We start from the raw sequence: 19654 nt of genomic DNA, 5'->3' as shown, positions 1-19654 counted from the left end.
AAGATAAATAAGATCTAGGGTTCTAATGTACAGCATGGCGACTACAATTAACAATACTATATTATAGACGTGAAAACTTTTTTCTTTTTTTTAAAGATTTTACTTATTTATTTGAGAGAGAGAGAGAGAGAGAGAGCATGAGCAGGGGGTGGAGGAGCAGAGGGAGAGGGAGACGCAGATTTCCTGCTTGAGCATGGAGCCTGTCATGGGGCCTCAGTCCCAGGGCCTGAGTTGAAGGTAGAGGCTTAACCTACTGAGCCACCCAGGTATGCTATACTTAAAAACATTTTTTTAATATTTTATTTTATACTTAAAAATTTTTAATAGAGTAGATCTTAAATGTTGTCAACACACACACACATACACTCAATGTAATAAGGCGTGGGGATGTTAACTAACATTATTGTGGGAATCACTTTTCACACTATATACATGTATCTGATCATCATGATGCACACCTTAATCTTGCATATATTATATGTCATTAATATCTCAGTAAAGCTGGGGAGTGGGGGACCTGATTCTAGAGGTAAATGGCTACAAGGGGTGAGTGTGAGGCTTAAGCTGATTTTTAAGTGGTGATTTAGGCCACATCCCTGACATGTGGTATATCCTTAGACATATCAGTAAGCCTTTCTGTTACATCATCAATGAGAACACATTGGCAAACTGTTTAAACTTCCTCGGGAAAAAAAAAAATGTTGTCCGTTTCCTACTTAGGATCAACCTGCATTCCAAAAACTATTCAATTAAGTTGGACCTATTGGGTGCCTACTGTGTGCCAGACATAGTTATCTAAGATGGGACATTTTTGCTGACCAGCATCCCTTCACTGGCAAGTTTCCAGTCAGTTTGCAAGTCAGCTATTTATAAATTGGGACACATTTTGCTAAAGAAACAAATTTAAAAATAGTGGTTAGCTTCTCAAGCCAATCTTCAGAAGCTAATTTAATTTATAATAAAGTGGAACTCAACTTCTAATAGAATCCTCAAACCTAACTACCATTTATAAGCAGTGATTTTCAACCCTGGCTGCACATATCACAGTATAATCACCTAGGAAGGCTTTTTTCTTCTGCAGTTATTTTTAAAAATAAGTACAAAGATTCAGACTGTACCCCCAGAACAATAAAATCAGAAGCCATTATCAGAGCAGTGGTGGGAAATGGAGCCTGGGAAAGGGTGGAAAGGACTGGAAACAAGGCCTCTAGGGAGAGTAGCATCAGGCTTGTTACTAGAAAGTAGAGGTCAGGACTCCAGGGGCTAGATGGTGGGGTCCCGGTTTTAGGGCCCGGACGGGTAAAAGAAGAAGAAAGGATGCCCCTGGGAGAAGGAATAGACTATAGACTCACAGCCTTTGGGAGATTTTGGTCTCTGGTGACAGTAAAGGGTTTTTCAGGAATGAGGAAATGGTAAAGGGGTCTGGAACATTCAGCTTCAGGAGCACAGGATTGGTGTGGCAATGGTGGGGCGGAAGCTGGCGAGAACCCAGTTGGTCAGGATCATTCACCAGTTCTCTTTGTCCAGTTAATGAGGGAGGAAGGCAGCTCTACCTTCAAACCACTTTCTTATTTTGGGATAAGGCTTTCACAGAATTTCATGACTCGTATTTCCTTTCTACAAAAGGCAAATGTGTAATTCTCTTCATCTTTTTGCCATCATTATGGACCCTCAGGACTAAGCAGTGGTAAGGGGAAATGGAAGAGGAATGGATGAAATCCAATAAACAGGCTCCAATAATAAGAGTAGGCTGGTGATTCTGTCCAGCTGCTGTCATATCCAATAGCTTCCAGAATTCTGTAGCTCTTAGTTCTAGTCACTCCCTTGCAACTTGGCTTGTCGGAGGTCAGAAACATGGGCATAAAGTGTTACCAACAGCTGGTGAAAACAAATATACCAGGTGGAGGACCTCCTCAACTGTTTTCCTGTGTCCTCATTTTTTATAATTTGGGTGCGGAGATTTCTTTTTCTGACATTCTGCGACTGTTGCAATGCAGGGAGGTCTGTTGAGATAACATTCTCACATTTCAGTCAGATACTCTCAAGTTCTAAGTTGCAGTCTGTATTTCTTCCTGGTACTTTCTACGATATATTGCTTCAGCTCTGTGTTTAGTTCTCTCTTTATGGCATTTTGCCTACTCTGCATCAACAAAAATACTGGGCTAGAAGAATTCTGGAGACACGTGAAAGTTTTCTCTCCTGAATGGAGGAAAGGAATTATTGCCATTATCTTCTCTCTTCTTTACATTTTTGGATATTTCTGATTTTTTTTCCTGATATGGGTAGAATAAATTATTGTGAAAAGAGATGGGGATGCCCTGTCTCTACAAGTTTCTGGAGGTACTGGTATGGGAGAGTTTCTGGTAGGGAGAGGGTACGCACAGGAAGATTTCTTCCCATGTGCGAATTTACTGTAAGCAACAAGCACAGAGGTCCCTCCCCTCATAGATTGCTGGCCAAGCTGTGTAACAACACTGTGGGAAAAAAACACCACCTCCATGAAAAAAGTTCTTCAGTTCACTAAGCAGGGAGTCTAGCTCAGTTGGAAAATCTGGATTAGATTTCAAAGGAAGAATGTTCTCCTCTCAAACCACATCCCATCTCAAGAATAGAGAGAAAAATGGATTGTTTTTTTTAGGACTGAAATTTCTGCACAAAATTAAATTGTTATAACGTTCAACCTTAGTGGTCAAACAGCTAGTTTAAATAGGTGAGACTCCATTAGCTTTGACTGTTTCAAGGACATCATTTGACTTAAGATGTTGTGCCAGAGCAGACAGACTCCCTTTTAAGGAATTTGCTAGACTAGAAGCACTGGATCCCTGCCTGCTTTGATACACTGATGATGGCCTATCATTTGCAAAGGTGTTGTGTGTAAAGTAGTCAGTGAATGTCAGCTTACTGGAAAACTGACAAAGCCTCCTTCTCTTAGAGACGAAACTCCTCAGTGCCCGAAGACTCATATGTCAGTTGTTGCTTCTGACCTTTTCTAATTGAATTATCCTTCTTTAGTGAAAACAATTTTAAAGGTGTGGGAAATGGGGGTATTGCTTAGGTTTTCCTATTAAAAATAAGTATACCCCTCGAAATAATTTATTTCAGGATTTACTGAGCCATGCAACTCAGTCAAAAAAGTGATAATAACTTCAGATAGGCAGCAAAATTAGTCCTTCTTAACTAGAAGAAAGTGAGAGCTACTTTGAGTTTTTCAAATTTCACAATTATGTGTAGCCCCAGTTGCTCGGGCTCTGGCTGAGGCTGGTTTAGTGATGATCCCAGTGGTACTGGAGGCTTTAGCGAGAAGCTTGGACCCCCAATCTCCTTCAATGGGGTGAAACGACCTCAAATCTCTGTCTTCAATCCTTGTTATAACTTTTGCTTGTTTAAAAGTTCTTTTTAAACATAAATTTTCATTTTGAAACAGAAACAAGGGCTTGGAATGCATTTTTGTCAGAAGCAAGTTTGAGTCTGATTCTGTGCTAGGATTATTTCTAAAGGAAAATCTTGGTTTAACTCAAGTTCCAGTTAAGTCAAAAAACTAAGGGAAAGTGAGTAGTTTCATTTCCTGTCTAAAAAAGGAAACGTGGCAGGGAAAGGGCTTTTATCTATTTAGATATACTCCTACCTGATTACAATCTTTCCCTTTTTTTCCCCTTTGGTCTTAAGGAAAGTATATGCAGAAAGAATGTGTGATAAGAGAACTAAAAGAGAAAGCCAAACCCTTCCATTAATTACCTTTATCTTAGCAGTGGAACAGGCACCTATGCCTTAGGTAGAGAAAGGTGATTAGCATTCAGAATACTGAAGCCCACATCAATTTAGGAAGGGCGTGATTTCAAGATAAGTTGAAGGTTAAGTTAGAAAGAAGCAATTTTTAAAAAGCCTAAGTATAAAACTAAAATCAGATCAAATCGTGATTGTTAATAAGAGTTAAAGATTAGTTAGAAGTGAAGTCCCTAATTATACTAGAGTTTTTAATAGACCCATTTTGTTGGAAAAGGTCTTAGAGGTCAACCAATCCAACTTCATATCTCTGGTTGCAAAGAACAGACACCTCCTCCAACAGACACAAGCCAAAGAGAAGAATTTATTGGAAGGTTATAGAACCTAAGCCTGGAAGGAAGCCATGCCTGGGGAGGGAAGTGGATCTAGGAACTTGATCATTATTTCAGGACTTGCCCCTTCATTTTTTTTTTTTTAAAGTTGATGCATATCTCCACACCTGTGGCATAAAGCTGTTGTTTGAACATGACCATGGTTGAAATTCTAAAAGCTGTTTTGAATCCTGAAGTCATAAATACAGATCAATAAAGTGACAGTATCTCTGTGCTAAAATATACAGCTGTACCCTCCAGCATGGGCTCTGTTACTATAACTGCAATTCTAGACCTTAGTGATGAAAGACCCTAAGCCTACCTATGCCAGTCTTCTTATTCTGCCATAAAAAAAAAAAAAAATGTGGACCAGGAAGAAGTTGCAAGTTCAAGATTTCCTAGAGGGTTATCAATAGAATCTGAAGACTTGAGGTTCTCTGATGATTGCCCTGTCAGACATGTGGTGCCTTGGATGATTCTGAGACCGATGACTGAGAAAGAACTTAGTTAAGAACCTGAGTTTTCTGATGTCAACTGTCTTTGGACAAGTAGTTTATATCTCCCTGAACCTTCATTTGTATAATGGGGATATCAATACTCCCCATAGGTTGGGGTTGTTGTATGAATTAAATGACATGACCAATGCACAGCCCTTGAAACAATGTCTAGTACATATAAATGCCCCATAAATGATAGCAGTTATTATTATTAATAAAAAATTTAGTCAGCTCTTTGCTGCATAACAAATAACCCTGAAACTCAATGGCTTACAAGAACATTTATTTCCTGCTCGCAGGTCTGTGATCAGCTATACCTCTGCTAAGCTTATCGAACTTGGCTCTAATTTGGGGTTCATGTCTGCTGCATGGGTGTCCTCACCCCAGGAACCAGGCTAAAGAAGCACACCCTACTGGGATGTGTTGTTCTCATGATGGAGGGAAGACATGTAAGAAATGGGAACCATGTGATGCTTTTTAAATTCTTTGCCAGGGGGGCACCTGGGTGGCTCAGTCGTTAAGCATCTGCCTTTGGCTCAGGTCATGATCTCAGGGTCCTGGGATCGAGCCCCTTAGCAGGCTCCCTGCTCCACGGGAAGCCTGCTTCTCCCTTCCCACTCCCCCTGCTTGTGTTCCCTCTTTTGCTGTGTCTCTGTCAAACAAATAAATAAAAATTTACAAAAATCTTTAAATTCTCTACCAGGAACCATCACTACTACTTCTGTTCCATTGGTCAAAGCAAGTCATTTGGCCAAGCGCAAAGTCAAGGAGGTAGGGAAGCTTACTGCACTTACAAGCAAGCCATGTTCAGGGAGGGAATGAACAATACAATCTAACACAGGAAGGTTGAAAGAAAATCTATGATCATTGAGACGAAGGCCTCTAGAGTAGCTTGAATAGTCAGAAACTAGAACCTACACGTCTTCGAAATTATGGGCCATTTTAGGTAGATCCAGGGCAAACAACAGAGTTTGGAAATAGAGATTAGGTATAAAAGGACACAGTAGCATCTATAAAAGGACACTATAGAAACTTTACTTGGTGGAGGAGAGGTTGCTTTAGAGGTCATTTAGTTCAGCATTTCTAGAGCCAAAGGTACTTTAAAGGGCTCACATCCTTAAAGCAGCAATGGTATTTGTTTTCATTTCCATTTGTCAAAAAAAAAAAACAAACTCAGTAATGTAAAAACTGTTTTCCCTTTAAATGGAACAGGTCGAGAGCCTCCAGGTGTGTATTGAGGAAGGCTGCTTGGTGGTAAGTGAAGATCAGAGAAGTTTGCTCATGACTTGTAACTTAGTTTATAAGACAGATGAACACTACTGAGTACATCCATTCTCATCACACATATTTTAATTGTTTTTATTCTTAGTCATATATTGTTTACATTTGTTCACAATTCTGAATTAATGAGGAATTTAGTGAGGAAGAAAAAAACATAATTCTGCCAATTTTTCCCTAGAAACTTTTCTCCAGATCCATAAATTTCCATCATCTGAAAAGACTAGCTATATAGAACATCAAGATATCTCTAATATTTCAAAATGTAATGTAAGGAAGAAAAATAAATCAGTGTTATGTATGCATCCTATCTCTAACGAATAATCTCTTATGGAAATAAACACTGATGATGTTTTGAGGTCCATTCCAGATTAGAGGACAGCTGAGAACTATTCGGTATTCCCTTTATTCTCATACATCAGTGCAACTGCAGAGGCCATTCCCTCTGTTTGAAAGACTCTCTTCCTTCTTTTTCTGGCTGGTGTTCTTATTTAGCTTTAATCCACAACTCAGCTCTTACTCTCAATTGGGAAAGGAATCACCTTCACCACATTCCCTCAGCTGTGTCTATTACTCTTCCCTCGGTAGTCCTATAGCACTTGCAGGGAATTATCTCCTTGATAGCACGATTTCTGAACATGGTCATCGAGTCTGTCTCTCCCACTTGACCCTGAGTTAAGATCAGGGGCAACTTGGTATTTCCTGAGCATAGTACCATGTCTCACACCTACACTGTGAATGGATGAGAGGAAGCAGAATAAGCTTGATGAGATTGGAAACTGAAGAGGATGTGGGGGAGAGCATTCAGGAAGAAGGAAGGTATACATCAGCAAACTGAGTGAAAAGACAGAAACTGGCATGTACAAGATGTGTTTAAGGAGCAAAAAATGGATGCACATGGCTAGACAAGAGAGTTCACGAGAAGTCCTAGAAAATAAAGTGGGGAGTTTAGGTTGGTGGGAGAGATGCCCATTGTCTTAGCCAGCTTGGGCTGCCATAACAAAATACCCTAGACCGGGCGCCTGGGTGGCTCAGATGGTTAAGCGTCTGCCTTCGGCTCAGGTCATGATCCCGGGGTCCTGGGATCGAGTCCCGCATCGGGCTCCCTGCTCCTTGGGAGCCTGCTTCTCCCTCTGCCTCTCTCTCTCTCTCTGTTTCTCATGAATAAATAAATGAAATCTTTAAAAAAAAAAAAATACCCTAGACTGAACACAACAGAAATTTCTTTTCTCACAGTTCTGGAGGTCAGAAGTCCGAGATCAGAGTGCCAGCATGGAGAGTTTCTGGTGACAACCCTCTCCCTGGCTCGAAGACTTCTCACTGTGTTCTCATGTGATGGGAAAAAAGAGAGCTCTGGTGTCTCTTCCTCTTCCTAGAAGGGCACTAATCCCATCACGAGGGCCCCATCCTCATGACTTCACGCAAAGCTAATTACCTCCCCAAAGCCACATCTCCAAATGCCAACACATTGGGCATTAGGGCTTCAACATAAGAATTTGGAGGAAATACCTTTCAGTCAATACCGTGTGGTTAAGGAACCAGACCTGCCTTAATGAAGCGGGCCCATGAGATCTCCATCCATCCCTGCCATTCCTGAGGTTCCATTGTTCGTTTAAGAAAGTGAATGAAATCCCAGAAATCAACAATTCCAATGGAAGGGGATTGAAAGCCAAAGGGCAAGAGCAAAATAACCTTTTAATTTCTGAGATGAATGAACAAAGTAATTTTTGTGAGTGGTATCTTCTATTTCTACAGCAGCCATAAATCATACCTTTGGGAGCTGTACCATTTTACTTTTAAATGTATGTTTTGAAAAGAACACAGTCATTTCTTATTATGCTTCTTTTGTACAATTTCATTGCATTCATCACGAGTCAGAGAGTCCTGTTGATTCTATGGCAGGAAAACTATTTTTTATATTCACAGTCCAAGTGCCTACGGATTAGCACAGGCATTTCACATTAGCTGATTGGGAGGGTAAAGCAGTCTTCCTCTAAGATTTACTGCTTTCTCCATTTACTCACTGTCCATTTTTCATTATATTTCATGTCTGGATTCCTTTCACTTGGTGCATTCTCTTAAGAATCGCCATCCACAGTATGATATTTTTATCCATTTGAGAAGTTTGTGTCCATTTGCAAATGATTCAAGCCAAGATCGAGAATTCTGCTGCCTGATTTGCAGAAAGTTGTTGCTGTCTAAAGATTGGCTAGGCATGTCCCATTGATAGATAGTACAGATATACAGTGTTAATATAATGGGAAAACTCCAGAGTATTTCCATAGCTCCTGACTATCGAATAATATACAAAAATACATGACTTGGGGACAGCTCAAATTGTTTCCACACTTTGAGTTCTGCTTCCATTAGACTGGTTCACAATATTAGATTGAATCCCAAGGTGCTACTGATAATCATCAGCTGTTTTTCTAGCCCAGTCTCTTTGTTTAAATGTATTCTTTCATTATCCATGGGCTTTTGAAAAAAAATGGGGGAAAGAATGTTTTTAATTGAATAATCTGTATTCTGTCAGGTATTCTTTCTCCCTAGGAAGGTATATGGAAACTTACTTTGCTATTTTTATTTATCCTGCCAGTGTAGTATATTGATGAGAGAACGGAGATCCAATAGTGTTAAAACAAGACATGAAATATTGATTAATTCTTGTTTTAAATTCCCTTTTTACTTCTGAGTGTAGCAGCTTTCAGAAGCTGCTGCCGATATTGTGCTCTCCAACAAACCTCCATTATTGGGAGGGTCTTGATCCCCTTTGGGCTTTGATAAATGATAATTATACTTTTAAAATGTTAGCTTGGAGTGCCCCAGGCCTTGTTTTCATCAGTTCATCGAAGAAATGAGTAAGAAACAGTAAAATTTAGGCTGAAAAATTTGAGTCAAAGGTCCCCAAAGGAACCATTCCATGAAGAGGAAGCAACCAGAGACTGAGGCAACTAAGACTCATCCTTGTTCCTACCTGACACGTTTTTCCTTTTCCCATTGCACATTCCCCATTGCAGGTCAGGACTTGCCCTTTGGGTCTAGACCAAGTGAATTTGCTGATTCCTAGGATTGTGTTAAGAGGTAAGATAATAATGATTTCATATTGACCGAACCTGAATGGCGTCAGATAGGTTTGTAAAGAAAGAGAAAGAAGTAAGATGTTTGGCTGGTTGAAGAAAAGCAGTGGGACAGTGAGCCAAGTGGGCAGAATGGGAACTCTGGATAGGGAGAACCTGGATTTTTAGGATCAGGGACATCCTCAAGGCAAGCCACTCAAGTCAAGAGGAGGCATTGGAGAATGAAGAAATCTATTGCCCTTTTAGGGCACAGGTGATCTTGGAACAAAGGAGAATCTGGTGAGCTATGAAAAAGAACTTATTGCACAGAGCAGCAGCCCCCAAAAAAGAATTATCTCATCTAAAATATCAATAGTACTAGATTGAGAAACCCTGATAAAGAGAAAGTGCTATTATTTCATCAAAGGCAAGTTTCTTGAGTTCAGAACCCAAGTCACCGAGTTAATGGTGTTCAATAATTAGCAGGGCATCCTGTGAATAAATAGTAGATTCAGTGTAATCCCATTTTCTTCTGAAGAGTATCCATTTTAGTTTCTTCAGTTCCTCCCCTGAAATTCCCCAGAAGGGAAATCTCACTCATTAGAAAGTTCAAGCTTTCCAGGCAATAGGAAGAAAATGCTTCGCAATATGTTTTCAGAAATGAGAAGATGAGAGAGCATGCTCAGAAGCAAAAGTACAGGTGAATGAAGCATGCTGACAGCCAAAAAGACTGAGATTGGTAAAAATAAGGATAGCTTGACAGACAACAAATCCCTTTGGGCATGTGATGACCTTTAGACATCAAGCAACAGTAAGTAAACATCAAGGGGCAAGGTAGCTTATATTTTATTGGTAATAAACTAGATGAAAGATCATATTTTAAATGATATGCCTTCAAGCATGTGCTATATCAAGGTGTTGACAGCATCATTTTTCCAAGAGATGAGCAAGTAAATTTAAAGTCGTTTCCAAGTAGTAAGTATCTTGATTACCAAGGAGCAGTGGGATGCAAAGCTTGGCCAGTGGAAACAAATGATTGATAGCTTTCTCTTAACACTTCTGCCTTTATTTTCCTCGGCATGGCTCATGATTCTGCCACGTTAATTTAAGCTTTCTTATTGTATTGAATTAGGGGTTTAAATTCTCTTATCATCCCTATGGGAATCTTGATTGTTTATTTGTAGATGACAATAATTGTTTTTATCGATCCCCAAATGTAGAAGGTATAAAAAGTGCCATGGCTGATGGCCAGCTGGTACAGTTAGTGCCGCGTGCATGAGTGACAAATTACAAGACAGTATTTGGCCCCAGAGGAGACCCTTTAAGAATTTTTAAAAGCATCCGATAGTTATCCCTAGGTCCCTTCTAGCTGAAAAGCATAAACAATTTCACATACATAGGCTCAAGTCTTTTTGTTGTTTTTATTGAGCCCCCAGAGGTCTACTTGGGCATAATTTATACATCCTCATTTCTAGTACACCCACACAGCAGGAGTTTGGAGTGGTTTAACTATAAGAATTCCCAGAGCCAGTGCCATCCAGGCCAGTGAGTTCCATTAGGGACCCAGATCACCAAGGCCATTATTCAGAAGAATTTCTGGATTAATCTATCAGTTGCCATTATGCCACTGTAAATATTCTGTAGATGACATTAGCTCCAAGTATTTTGAGAAGAAACCACTTTGCTATCCCCAGCATGTACTATGGGTAAGAAATCTCACATGATTTTACATCCCAAATTTATCAGAGGCACCAGAGAGAGAAAATGCAACTGTCTAATTAAAGTGCCGTTTTTAGGACAGGGCACTTAAGCAGTATGAGTCCCCGCAGTCGGAACCAAATGCAACACAGCTTACTTGAAGATTTTCAGCCTAACTATTATGATCTGTCTATCCAGAAACAAAATGAGGTTTTGCTTAAAAGTAATAGGTTAGGCTTAAAGGTCATCAAGTGTCCGAGACATGGTAAAATTTCCTTATCAGTGAGTAAGATGGAAAGATCTTTGACCAGATGCCAAACTCTGAAATTCTTGACCTTCTTTTCCTGGGTGAAGAGAAGACAGATTATGTAGAGGAACCACTCTGACAACTGTACCCTATTTATCCTCTGCTTCCATTCTGAAAGTTTGCTGTTGAACACTCAACATGACTATCTGGATCAGAATGAGCCAGGAGAACTTGTTTTGCAGAGTAGAGGTCCACACGTCATACAAATGACCTCCCCCTCACCACACTTTATGCTCGAGCTATAATATTATCTTGGTCCTTGACAGTTAGCCACTCTGTGGACACACTGACACCCAGAAAAACACATAAAAAGAAAAACATTTTGCCCTAATTTTGGTTTACTTTTTCTCTCACTCAAATTAAGCTTTAGTCTGAATACTATGATCTCATTGTGTCCTTGGTCTTGGACAGCCATTCCAGCACGTTCCATGAGCAATAGTGTGAAAGAGGGAAGAGTTTAGCGACTATAGCTACCACCATTGTGAGGTAAAACTTTACACCCTCTTTATATATGCCTCAGACATTTAGGTGCATGCCCACCACACAAGTGGGCATTAAAGGCGATTTGACTGATGAACATCTTTGTTAGTTACACATTCAGCATGTGTGGAGCATATTACTGTAGAATGGGCAAACCTTAAAACAGATCGACTGTTGAGGGTGACAATCACAGAAGCATTTGGTTTTAAAATTGGAACAAATTTTAGATATGACTTAGTTCAACCATCTCATTTTAGAGACAAGGGAACTAAGATGACCCAAAGAGGTTAAAAACATTGTCCAAGGCTTGGTAGTGACAAAGCTGGAATGTGAACCTAGGTATCCACACTCTCAGTTTCATATTGCACTCTGTACTGACTCTGAAACACATGGGCTTGTGTTTTGTTACATGTATTGTGTTGGTCTTGACACGTGTGCTACCCCCCACTAGACCATGTATTCTTTAAGAAAATATTCATCACAGGGCACCTACATGGCTGGGTTAGTTAGGTGTCTGATTCTTGATCTCTTAGCTCAGGTCTTGATTTCAGGGTTGTGAGTTCAAGCCCTGCATTGGGTTCCACGTACACTTAAAAAAAAAAATATATATATATATATACACACACACACACACACACACACACATATGTGTATATATTTCACCACTAATTTCTGGCATAGGATTGCAATCAATGTCTGTTAGTAAAACAAGTAAGTGAGACCTACTTTTCTTATTGTGTACAAATAAATGTTGTAATTTTTAGTGATCTCTGCTAGTGCGTGGTCAGCCTAGTAATGAAGAAGGATAGAGGGAATAGAAAGGTTGAAACACGTAGAATGAGAAGGCAAAAAGAGGTAAAAGGGGTGTGCCGTTCAAATAGGAATATAACTGGAAAACAGTCAGTACACAGACAAAATTTCTAGATTCAATTTGGGAGCTTCTAATCAAGACTCTTGCATCTTCTGATCTCTCCCAATTTTCACATGAGGACATTTAAGCAGATGGTGTGTGAAGCAGATCTCATCATTGCTGCTCTCCCTCAGACCTCAGAAGACAGGTCGGACGGCAAGTCAAATTGTATAATAAGCAAAGTTGCTCTTGAGTGTATCCCACCTCCCTCTGGCATATCCCCCCTCCCATTTGGCACCCATTCCTAACCCATGCTGCTGCTACTATTCTTATCCCGGAGGAAAGTGCACGTAACTCCATGTGATCCTGTTTCTGGAATATTTTCCACTTAGAAGACACACCAGGAAGACGATTTACACGGTGGCATTTCAGACTCAGTGGCAAGTGAGCAGAGGGGACGGATATGTATGGACTGGCTTTGCCTCTCCTTAAAAAACATCCAGAGTCAATTAAAATAGAAGTGAGAAAATCCAGTTATCATACCCCTCTGCGAGCTTGTGTTGCTCCTGAAATGCTTACATGTTGTAAGTCAACTGATACTAAACAATGACTGTAAAAAAAAAAAAAAAAAAAAAGAATCAAAGGATCCAGGGTTCTAAGTATAACACATTGATGGCTTGGTGCTGGAGAACTACATCAACAATACAGGACATCAGTGGGAAGTGACTACTGGCTGGAGGGCTGTACCCAGAGAGTGGTTATCAGTGGCTAAGTGTCAGTTTCTAGAAGAGCTGGCAATGCTCCAGCATGCCAGGAAGTCTAGATGGAAGGTATGAAATGTAGTCTTTTTTAGAAATGGTGCTGCACAGTTGCCAGATAACCTGGTGAGACCCAAATGCTCCTATGGGAAGAGATTAAGGAGCTAGACAGTCATCTGTTTTGGATGGATTGGGTCCCCTTGGCTAAAGTCAAGTATGGAGATAGAGCTTTTCATCCAGCATTCCTTTGAGCCATCGAAATTTGGCAGACCCTTCCAATCAACACACCTAACTACATCGGACACTCTCCCCCTTCGGTTACTATGATTTCCCTCTTTTCCTTAAACATACCAAGCACACTTCCATCTTTATGATTTACCCTTTACATTTTCTCTTCCTGGAACACTTTCCTCTCATATGGTCTGTTGAGCAGGTGACATCTGTCTCCTATCACCAGAGGTAGAAGTCCAAGCACTTCTTCCCACTGTGTCTTATTTGAACTGCCAAGAAAAACACAACACAAACACTGGATAGAGAAATGCTTTACTCACATAGAAAGGAGATAGAACAAGATCAGCTCTAATAGTGAGCCTTGGTCCTCATGGCCTTTGGGTCCTTCCTGGCAACTGATTCAGAGCCCTTGGCCTGCAGGCAACCAAAGGACCCTGTCCCCTCCTGGCAGGGGATAGATATAGTATGCAGTTGACCAGGTGTCATGTAACATGTATACCTAAGTGGAACAAAGGAGTACACATTGAGTCTGAAACAGGGAAAGATATCCCCACACAAGACAATAACCAAGCACAGGATGTGAGGATCTCTTATAAAGGAAGTGGTCCAGGCTCAAAGCCCATTCTTTTTTTTTTTTTAAGATTTTATTATTTATTTGACAGAGAGAGAGAGAGAGAGAGAGAGCACACAAGCAGAGGGAGCAGCAGGCAGAGGGAGAAGCAGCCTCCCACTGAGCAGAGAGCCCGACATGGGGCTTGGTCATGACCTGTCAAAGCCCATTCTTAATGCGGCCGAGATGAGAGTTGAAAGACTGCACATGAGAGACCATCTTTTCCAATATGTTCCACATGGCTTCTTACTATTCCCACCCCAGCACCAACAGCAACCTTCTTCTCCCCACTGCAACCCAGATCTTTGCTTCCATTATCAAAGAGGCCTTCTGAGGCTAACCTTCATAAACATAGCCACCTCCAAATCTATGAAGAGAAAATCTTTGGTTGTTTTGATGATTGCCATATCGCCAGCATTTACTATAGTAATTGCACATAGTAGGTGTTCAGTAAAAATGTGTTGAAGAGATTGGTAACAGAGGTCTTACAAAGGAAAAGTCTTGTCTCATGATGCCTAGAAATCAGTGAAGGAAAACTTTTCAGATGCTCTCATAGAGCAAGTCATTCACCTACACTGCATCCAATTTACACTTAGAAACCCAACAAGTCTTAAAGAAAGTGATATGTCCAGGTAAGCAAAATAACACCATTATCATTCAGTTCCCATCAGGGCTCCAAGCAACTTTAGAAAACCTGTCCTCTGATATACAGCACTAAACTGTGTCTTATGGAAAATCAAGTAAATTATTTTTTACCCGAAGGGAGCAGGATTATTTGACTTCAGATATTTGCCATATGGCTTCTTTTCCATACAGCATAGCTTCTAGGCTTAAGGTAGTAAGAGTGAGCGCATGCCTATAAATTATTCAGAGATAATTCAAAATAAGTGTGTATCTTCAACAGGTTGTCAAGTTTCTTAATGCTTTTTCCTGATAACAAGGGCTATGCTTTTGATAAAAGGTTGCTCATTTCTCACCACACTTTATTGTTGTTCTGTGTATGTTTTTTTGTTTGTTTTGTTTTGTTTGTTGTTGTTTGTTTCTGTTCCCCCCCACAGAGTCCAGTCTGGCTCTTATCTCAGCACAGGGTGGTTTACCTTCATTCTGGCCATGGATGCCTGTTATGGCATTCACGTCTACGGGATGATAAATGACACCTACTGCAAGTAAGATCACAGGAAATTATTTTTATGCATCTCCAATTCTGATATCTTGTCAAAATATCACAATTCATTTTAATACCATAAATCGGAGAAACAGATAAAGCGACAATTATTTCCTGGTGCTCTTTGCTGACATGACATTTTATTGTCAGTGCATCAAGTTGTGACTTTTAGGGGTGATAAAAAGAAAAATATTTACCACAATCTAATGTCAAATGTCAGAAGGAACATTTTCCCCTTAATCAGTGGCATATCAGGGATTTGTGGCTTGGAAATACAGAGCAAGTTTAGTGGTAATTTAATTTGCAAAGCAAGTTTGTCATTTCTGCTGCTCTAATGGCTTGATGGATAGCTAGCTACTCAATGGTTATATTTGATCATGAAGGACAAAATGTCCTGAAGCCTCAGAGAAGCTGACAGCTTAGCAAGAATTCCTGGAAATTATAGTTTACTAATAAGTGAGTAATCTGCCAGATCCATATTTAAAATAGATATGTTTATCTACAGTATATCCCTGCTGGAGGGATCATTTCTAATTATTTAATAAAATAAACCCTCCTTGCTTCATCAAGGTAATGAAATATACTTCCACATTAACAATTGGCATAATGTAACTCAGAGAGTATTTTAATCATATTGTCAAAATGGTAACTAAGCCACAATCTTCATGATCAAATATTTCTACCCTAAGTATAATGAAGCACAAATGTACCAAATATCTTACTGTGAAAAATCACAAAGCTTCTTCAAGCTCTGTAAGAGCATCAGGCCCTCTGAAGTTTGCCTCCATTATACACTGTTTCCTCCTTCCAAGATAGGTATATGTTTGAATGCAATTGATGTGATATATAAATTTTATTTGATTTATTAAGGCACTAAGGATCTGGTAAATCTTCCTAAAAGCTTTTATACGTAATAGCTTTTAACTGAGTTCATGGACAAGAATCATGCATGGGTTTGCAAGTAAATGCATTTACTAGGCACATAATGGATTCTTGCAAATGAATGCTCCATTCTTCATCTCAATTCTTCTCTCCTTTTCTTTTCTTTTTTTTTTTTCTTTTTTAGGACAGAAGGATATAGAAAAGTCCCCTATCATTACTATGAACAAGGAAGAGATGAGTGTGATGAATATTTTCTTCATGAACATGCTCCATATGGGGGGCATAGGTTTATCACTGAAAAGAAAGTGTTTGCTAAATGGGCCAAGAAACACAGGATAATATTCACACACCCAAACTGGACAGTGTCTTGATGTTAGTTTTTTCTGATCTTGCCACAACACTTGACATGATCATAATACCACAACTGTGATGCTCATGATGCTGATGATGGTGACGATAAAGATAGCAACAATGACCAAGTTTCTGTACATTCTCCAATATGGATGGTGACTCTGCCAGTAATTTGAACTTGGGATTTCATGGAGGGTGGATGTGCTCTTTACACTCTTTCTGAAGGTTCAACATTACATACTGCACTTTATAATTTAACTGGAATTGCAATGAAGGCCAGTAACATGACAGCCGTGACCTAAGAAATGGGAAGATTATCCTTCAAGAAAGCTGCCCAGAATTCTTGAACAGTGAGTAACTTTCAGAAGCCATGGGATTTGGCCTCGTGAGGCAAAGTTATTGACTCTCTGGTCTCTTGAACTTGAGCAGCTCCACCATCTTGAAGAATGGTTGATTGTCAAACACTGACCCAAGAAACGCTATCTGGGTACAAGTATCGTACCGCAGTGACTAGTTAACCCAGAGGCAGGGGTGGAATCTCTTCCTGACAGACCATGGTCCTACAGTACCTCCTATAGCTAAAGCCTCAGGCCATTGCCTAGTTAACAATGAAGATATCACGGACATCCCACCCATCAGGATTCTTCAACAATTCAAACACTTAATTCAAAATGGGCCAACTAGCAAATCTTGAGGAATTTTCACTCTCACCACTCCATTCTCACTACCCCAAACAATATAACTTAACACGTCACTAGAGTGATCTTTATTACTGCTTAGTTATTTTTGGTCGAGTCCTAAATATTTCAGAAAGCTATTTAATATGTAAGATACCAACACTGTAATAACATATACTGTGAAAGCGTTCTTAAAACATAACCAAAAGGGTTTGCTAACTGTGCTTCGACAGCCAACAACACAAAAATATATGCTTTTTAAACATGAAACAAGGAAAGCAAAGCATATTTTTACATCAATTTGTATCCTACCATACTTCATAATATATATTTGTATATTCAGATTTCTACTTTATAGGCTCAGCTGCATCTCTCCATACAGTACATTATCGTTGCCAAGTGCCAAGCGCTAGACATGGAGAGGAAATGATTCCTTGTATTCAATCTGACCAGAGCTTTTGCCTTCTTGGGGTTCATTTTCCCCACAGTGTATCAGTTGTTATACCAGAATAACAACACTAATAATGACCTTAATGTCCAAAGTGCTTTGTCATTTAAAGTCCTTATATATATGCTGTCCTATGTGATGCCTGTGACCACCCCACTGGGCTATTGCCTGCACATTTTGACACCTCCTTAGCAGACGATCTGCAATTTGTTCTTTGCTTTGATATATTCCAGATCTTTCCCTCTGCTAATATTTGTATAGAATATTGTATAGAATTTGTATAGAATACATTTATGTAGACTAGTAACCAATTGATTTCAGTGCCAAATACAATATATTATATCAGGATTTTGCAAAAAGTATCACAAGGATTGTCCTGGCCATAGACTAGGACTCCTGTGAATGTAGGTACTTTTGAATTTTTTTTTAATGACTTTTTAGGTAGAGAAAAATGAGGAAGCAGGGACACCAGGAGGGAATGAACGCAGAGAAATAGTTTTCTGTCCCATCTTGAGATGACATTGTTCTCCATACACTCATTGCTCATTAAATATGAGAGGGTTGATTTGCTGACAGAGTAGCCAAGAGACCAAAAATATCCTTGCAAATGATTCAATTGACAGAATGATTTGAAGGATGAAAGTGATGACGCATTTCACGTCAGCAGCCCTTTGCGGGTCTTTACCAGTGCTGGATCCCATGATAAGTTCTCATTAAGTGGGGCCATCCTGGGCAAAATCCTCTTTGCTGCTCTCTGCTTGCCATTTGGTTAACACCAGTACTCAGAGCCAAGAAAATGGCCAAATGCCATTTCCTTCAACACTCCTGTTTTTTCCTCGTGCGCTTTTCAGTTCTAGGTATGTCAGGTTTTGTTGAGCGGACGATGGATGGAAATGCCCACTCAAAGAAAAATAAACAGATGCAAATGTTAAAATTGTAATACAGATGGTATTCCCCCTGTTTTGACACAGAAGTTCCACTTTTAAATAAAAAGGAACACTTGATTATCAGAATGCTTCAGGGAATGCCATAATTTATTTCATTTTCTGGTAAATGGAGGGTTAAATCGATTTGTTTTAGTCCTTACTAATAAGACACTTTGCCCCCTTCCTGGCTCCCCTGCCTCTCCAGGAAAGAGACTTTGCCACGCCCACAGGTACTCTGCTGTGGGAGGTGTGTGTAGAAAAGTCAGCGTTTCCTCTGGAAGGGTGAGGGGGGGCCTCCCCCCTCCTCTCTTCCTTGCTCTCCCTTCCCCCCTTTTTTCCTTAACTGAACCCCAACCCCACTTTCTATTGTTGTCTCTTGCCTCCTTTTTTCTAAAAGTGGGAAACAAAAAAACCAGTATTCTCAATTTGGAAACCTAATTGGATGATTTCCAGTGTAATCAGCATTTTGAGAGAATCACGTAACTTATTTTTCTCTGTAGTTTTAATGTTCCCTGCTTCCATTTCCTGTTCCTCTTTACCCTCAGCTTCCCAATTCTAGTGGAAATACAAAGTGTAATTTCTCCCATATTGAGAAATTTGTCATCTAAGATTTACAGATAGAGAAGAGAATGACAAAGGAGAAATTCAAACTTGTCACACAAGTTTCTGGCCAATTTCACTGGTTCTAGCCAACTGAAAGATTTCATCCAGCAGCTAAACATTGAAGAATTCAACCAAACTCACTCATCACTGATGTATATCTATTCCAGAAGTTAATTAACATCTGTAAAAAACAAACATATTCCAATTCCATCCAAGGCTCTAGGCAAATGGACTATTGAAAATGGCCACAATTTGCTGAAATCAGCGTTAAAAACATGCAAGCTAGAAATAATAGAGTAAATATTATTTTTAATTCTGCAGAATTTTAGAAAAAAAGCAAGGAAATTTAAAAACAGTTTTAAAATGAATGTTTGAGTCTTTTCTAAGTTAGCCTCGTGACTAAGTAGTAATGATTTATATTGTTATGATGGTAATGTGAATTAGAAAACTTCTAGACTATATCTTACCTTGCTATGAAACCTATCAAAGAAAAACCAGTTTGGAAGGATGTTTGTATATATGCACATAGAGTCATTGTGTGTGTGTGTGTGTGTGTGTGTGTGTGTGTGTGTGTGTGTGTGTGTGTGTTTAAAATCATACCTGTAATCCTCTATTTTTCAGTGATATGTATGAATCACAGAAAACCTATTTTAGACTTCAATGAAATTTGTTGGTTTACATTTTGAATCCTGATGAAAAAATAAGGCAAAAATCCAAATTAAACATACCGATTGTAAAGAGTA

General features: G+C 39.5%; 1 protein-coding gene across 3 annotated transcripts in view; it reads left to right on the top strand.

Annotated features, from left to right (window-relative positions):
• The window catches only part of ST6GALNAC3 (ST6 N-acetylgalactosaminide alpha-2,6-sialyltransferase 3), a 515010-nt gene extending 495563 nt beyond the window's left edge, over positions 1-19447 (top strand). For all 3 annotated transcript variants that reach the window (XM_073896492.1, XM_073896491.1, XM_073896490.1), the window contains 2 exons: positions 14918-15025; positions 16091-19447. In XM_073896492.1, coding sequence (XP_073752593.1) covers positions 14918-15025; positions 16091-16277 — 295 coding nt within the window. In that variant the 3' untranslated portion in view covers positions 16278-19447. The remainder of the gene's footprint in view (positions 1-14917; positions 15026-16090) is intronic.
• Positions 19448-19654: the final 207 nt, after the last annotated feature.

The sequence above is a fragment of the Callorhinus ursinus genome, unplaced genomic scaffold (genome assembly GCF_003265705.2).
Source record: "Callorhinus ursinus isolate GAN/ISIS: 27379988/994484 unplaced genomic scaffold, GSC_fseal_2.0 scaffold9, whole genome shotgun sequence".
Taxonomy (NCBI): domain Eukaryota; kingdom Metazoa; phylum Chordata; class Mammalia; order Carnivora; family Otariidae; genus Callorhinus; species Callorhinus ursinus.
The sequence above is the reverse complement of the archived record's forward strand: the minus strand, read 5'-3'. Positions and strand labels throughout refer to the sequence as shown.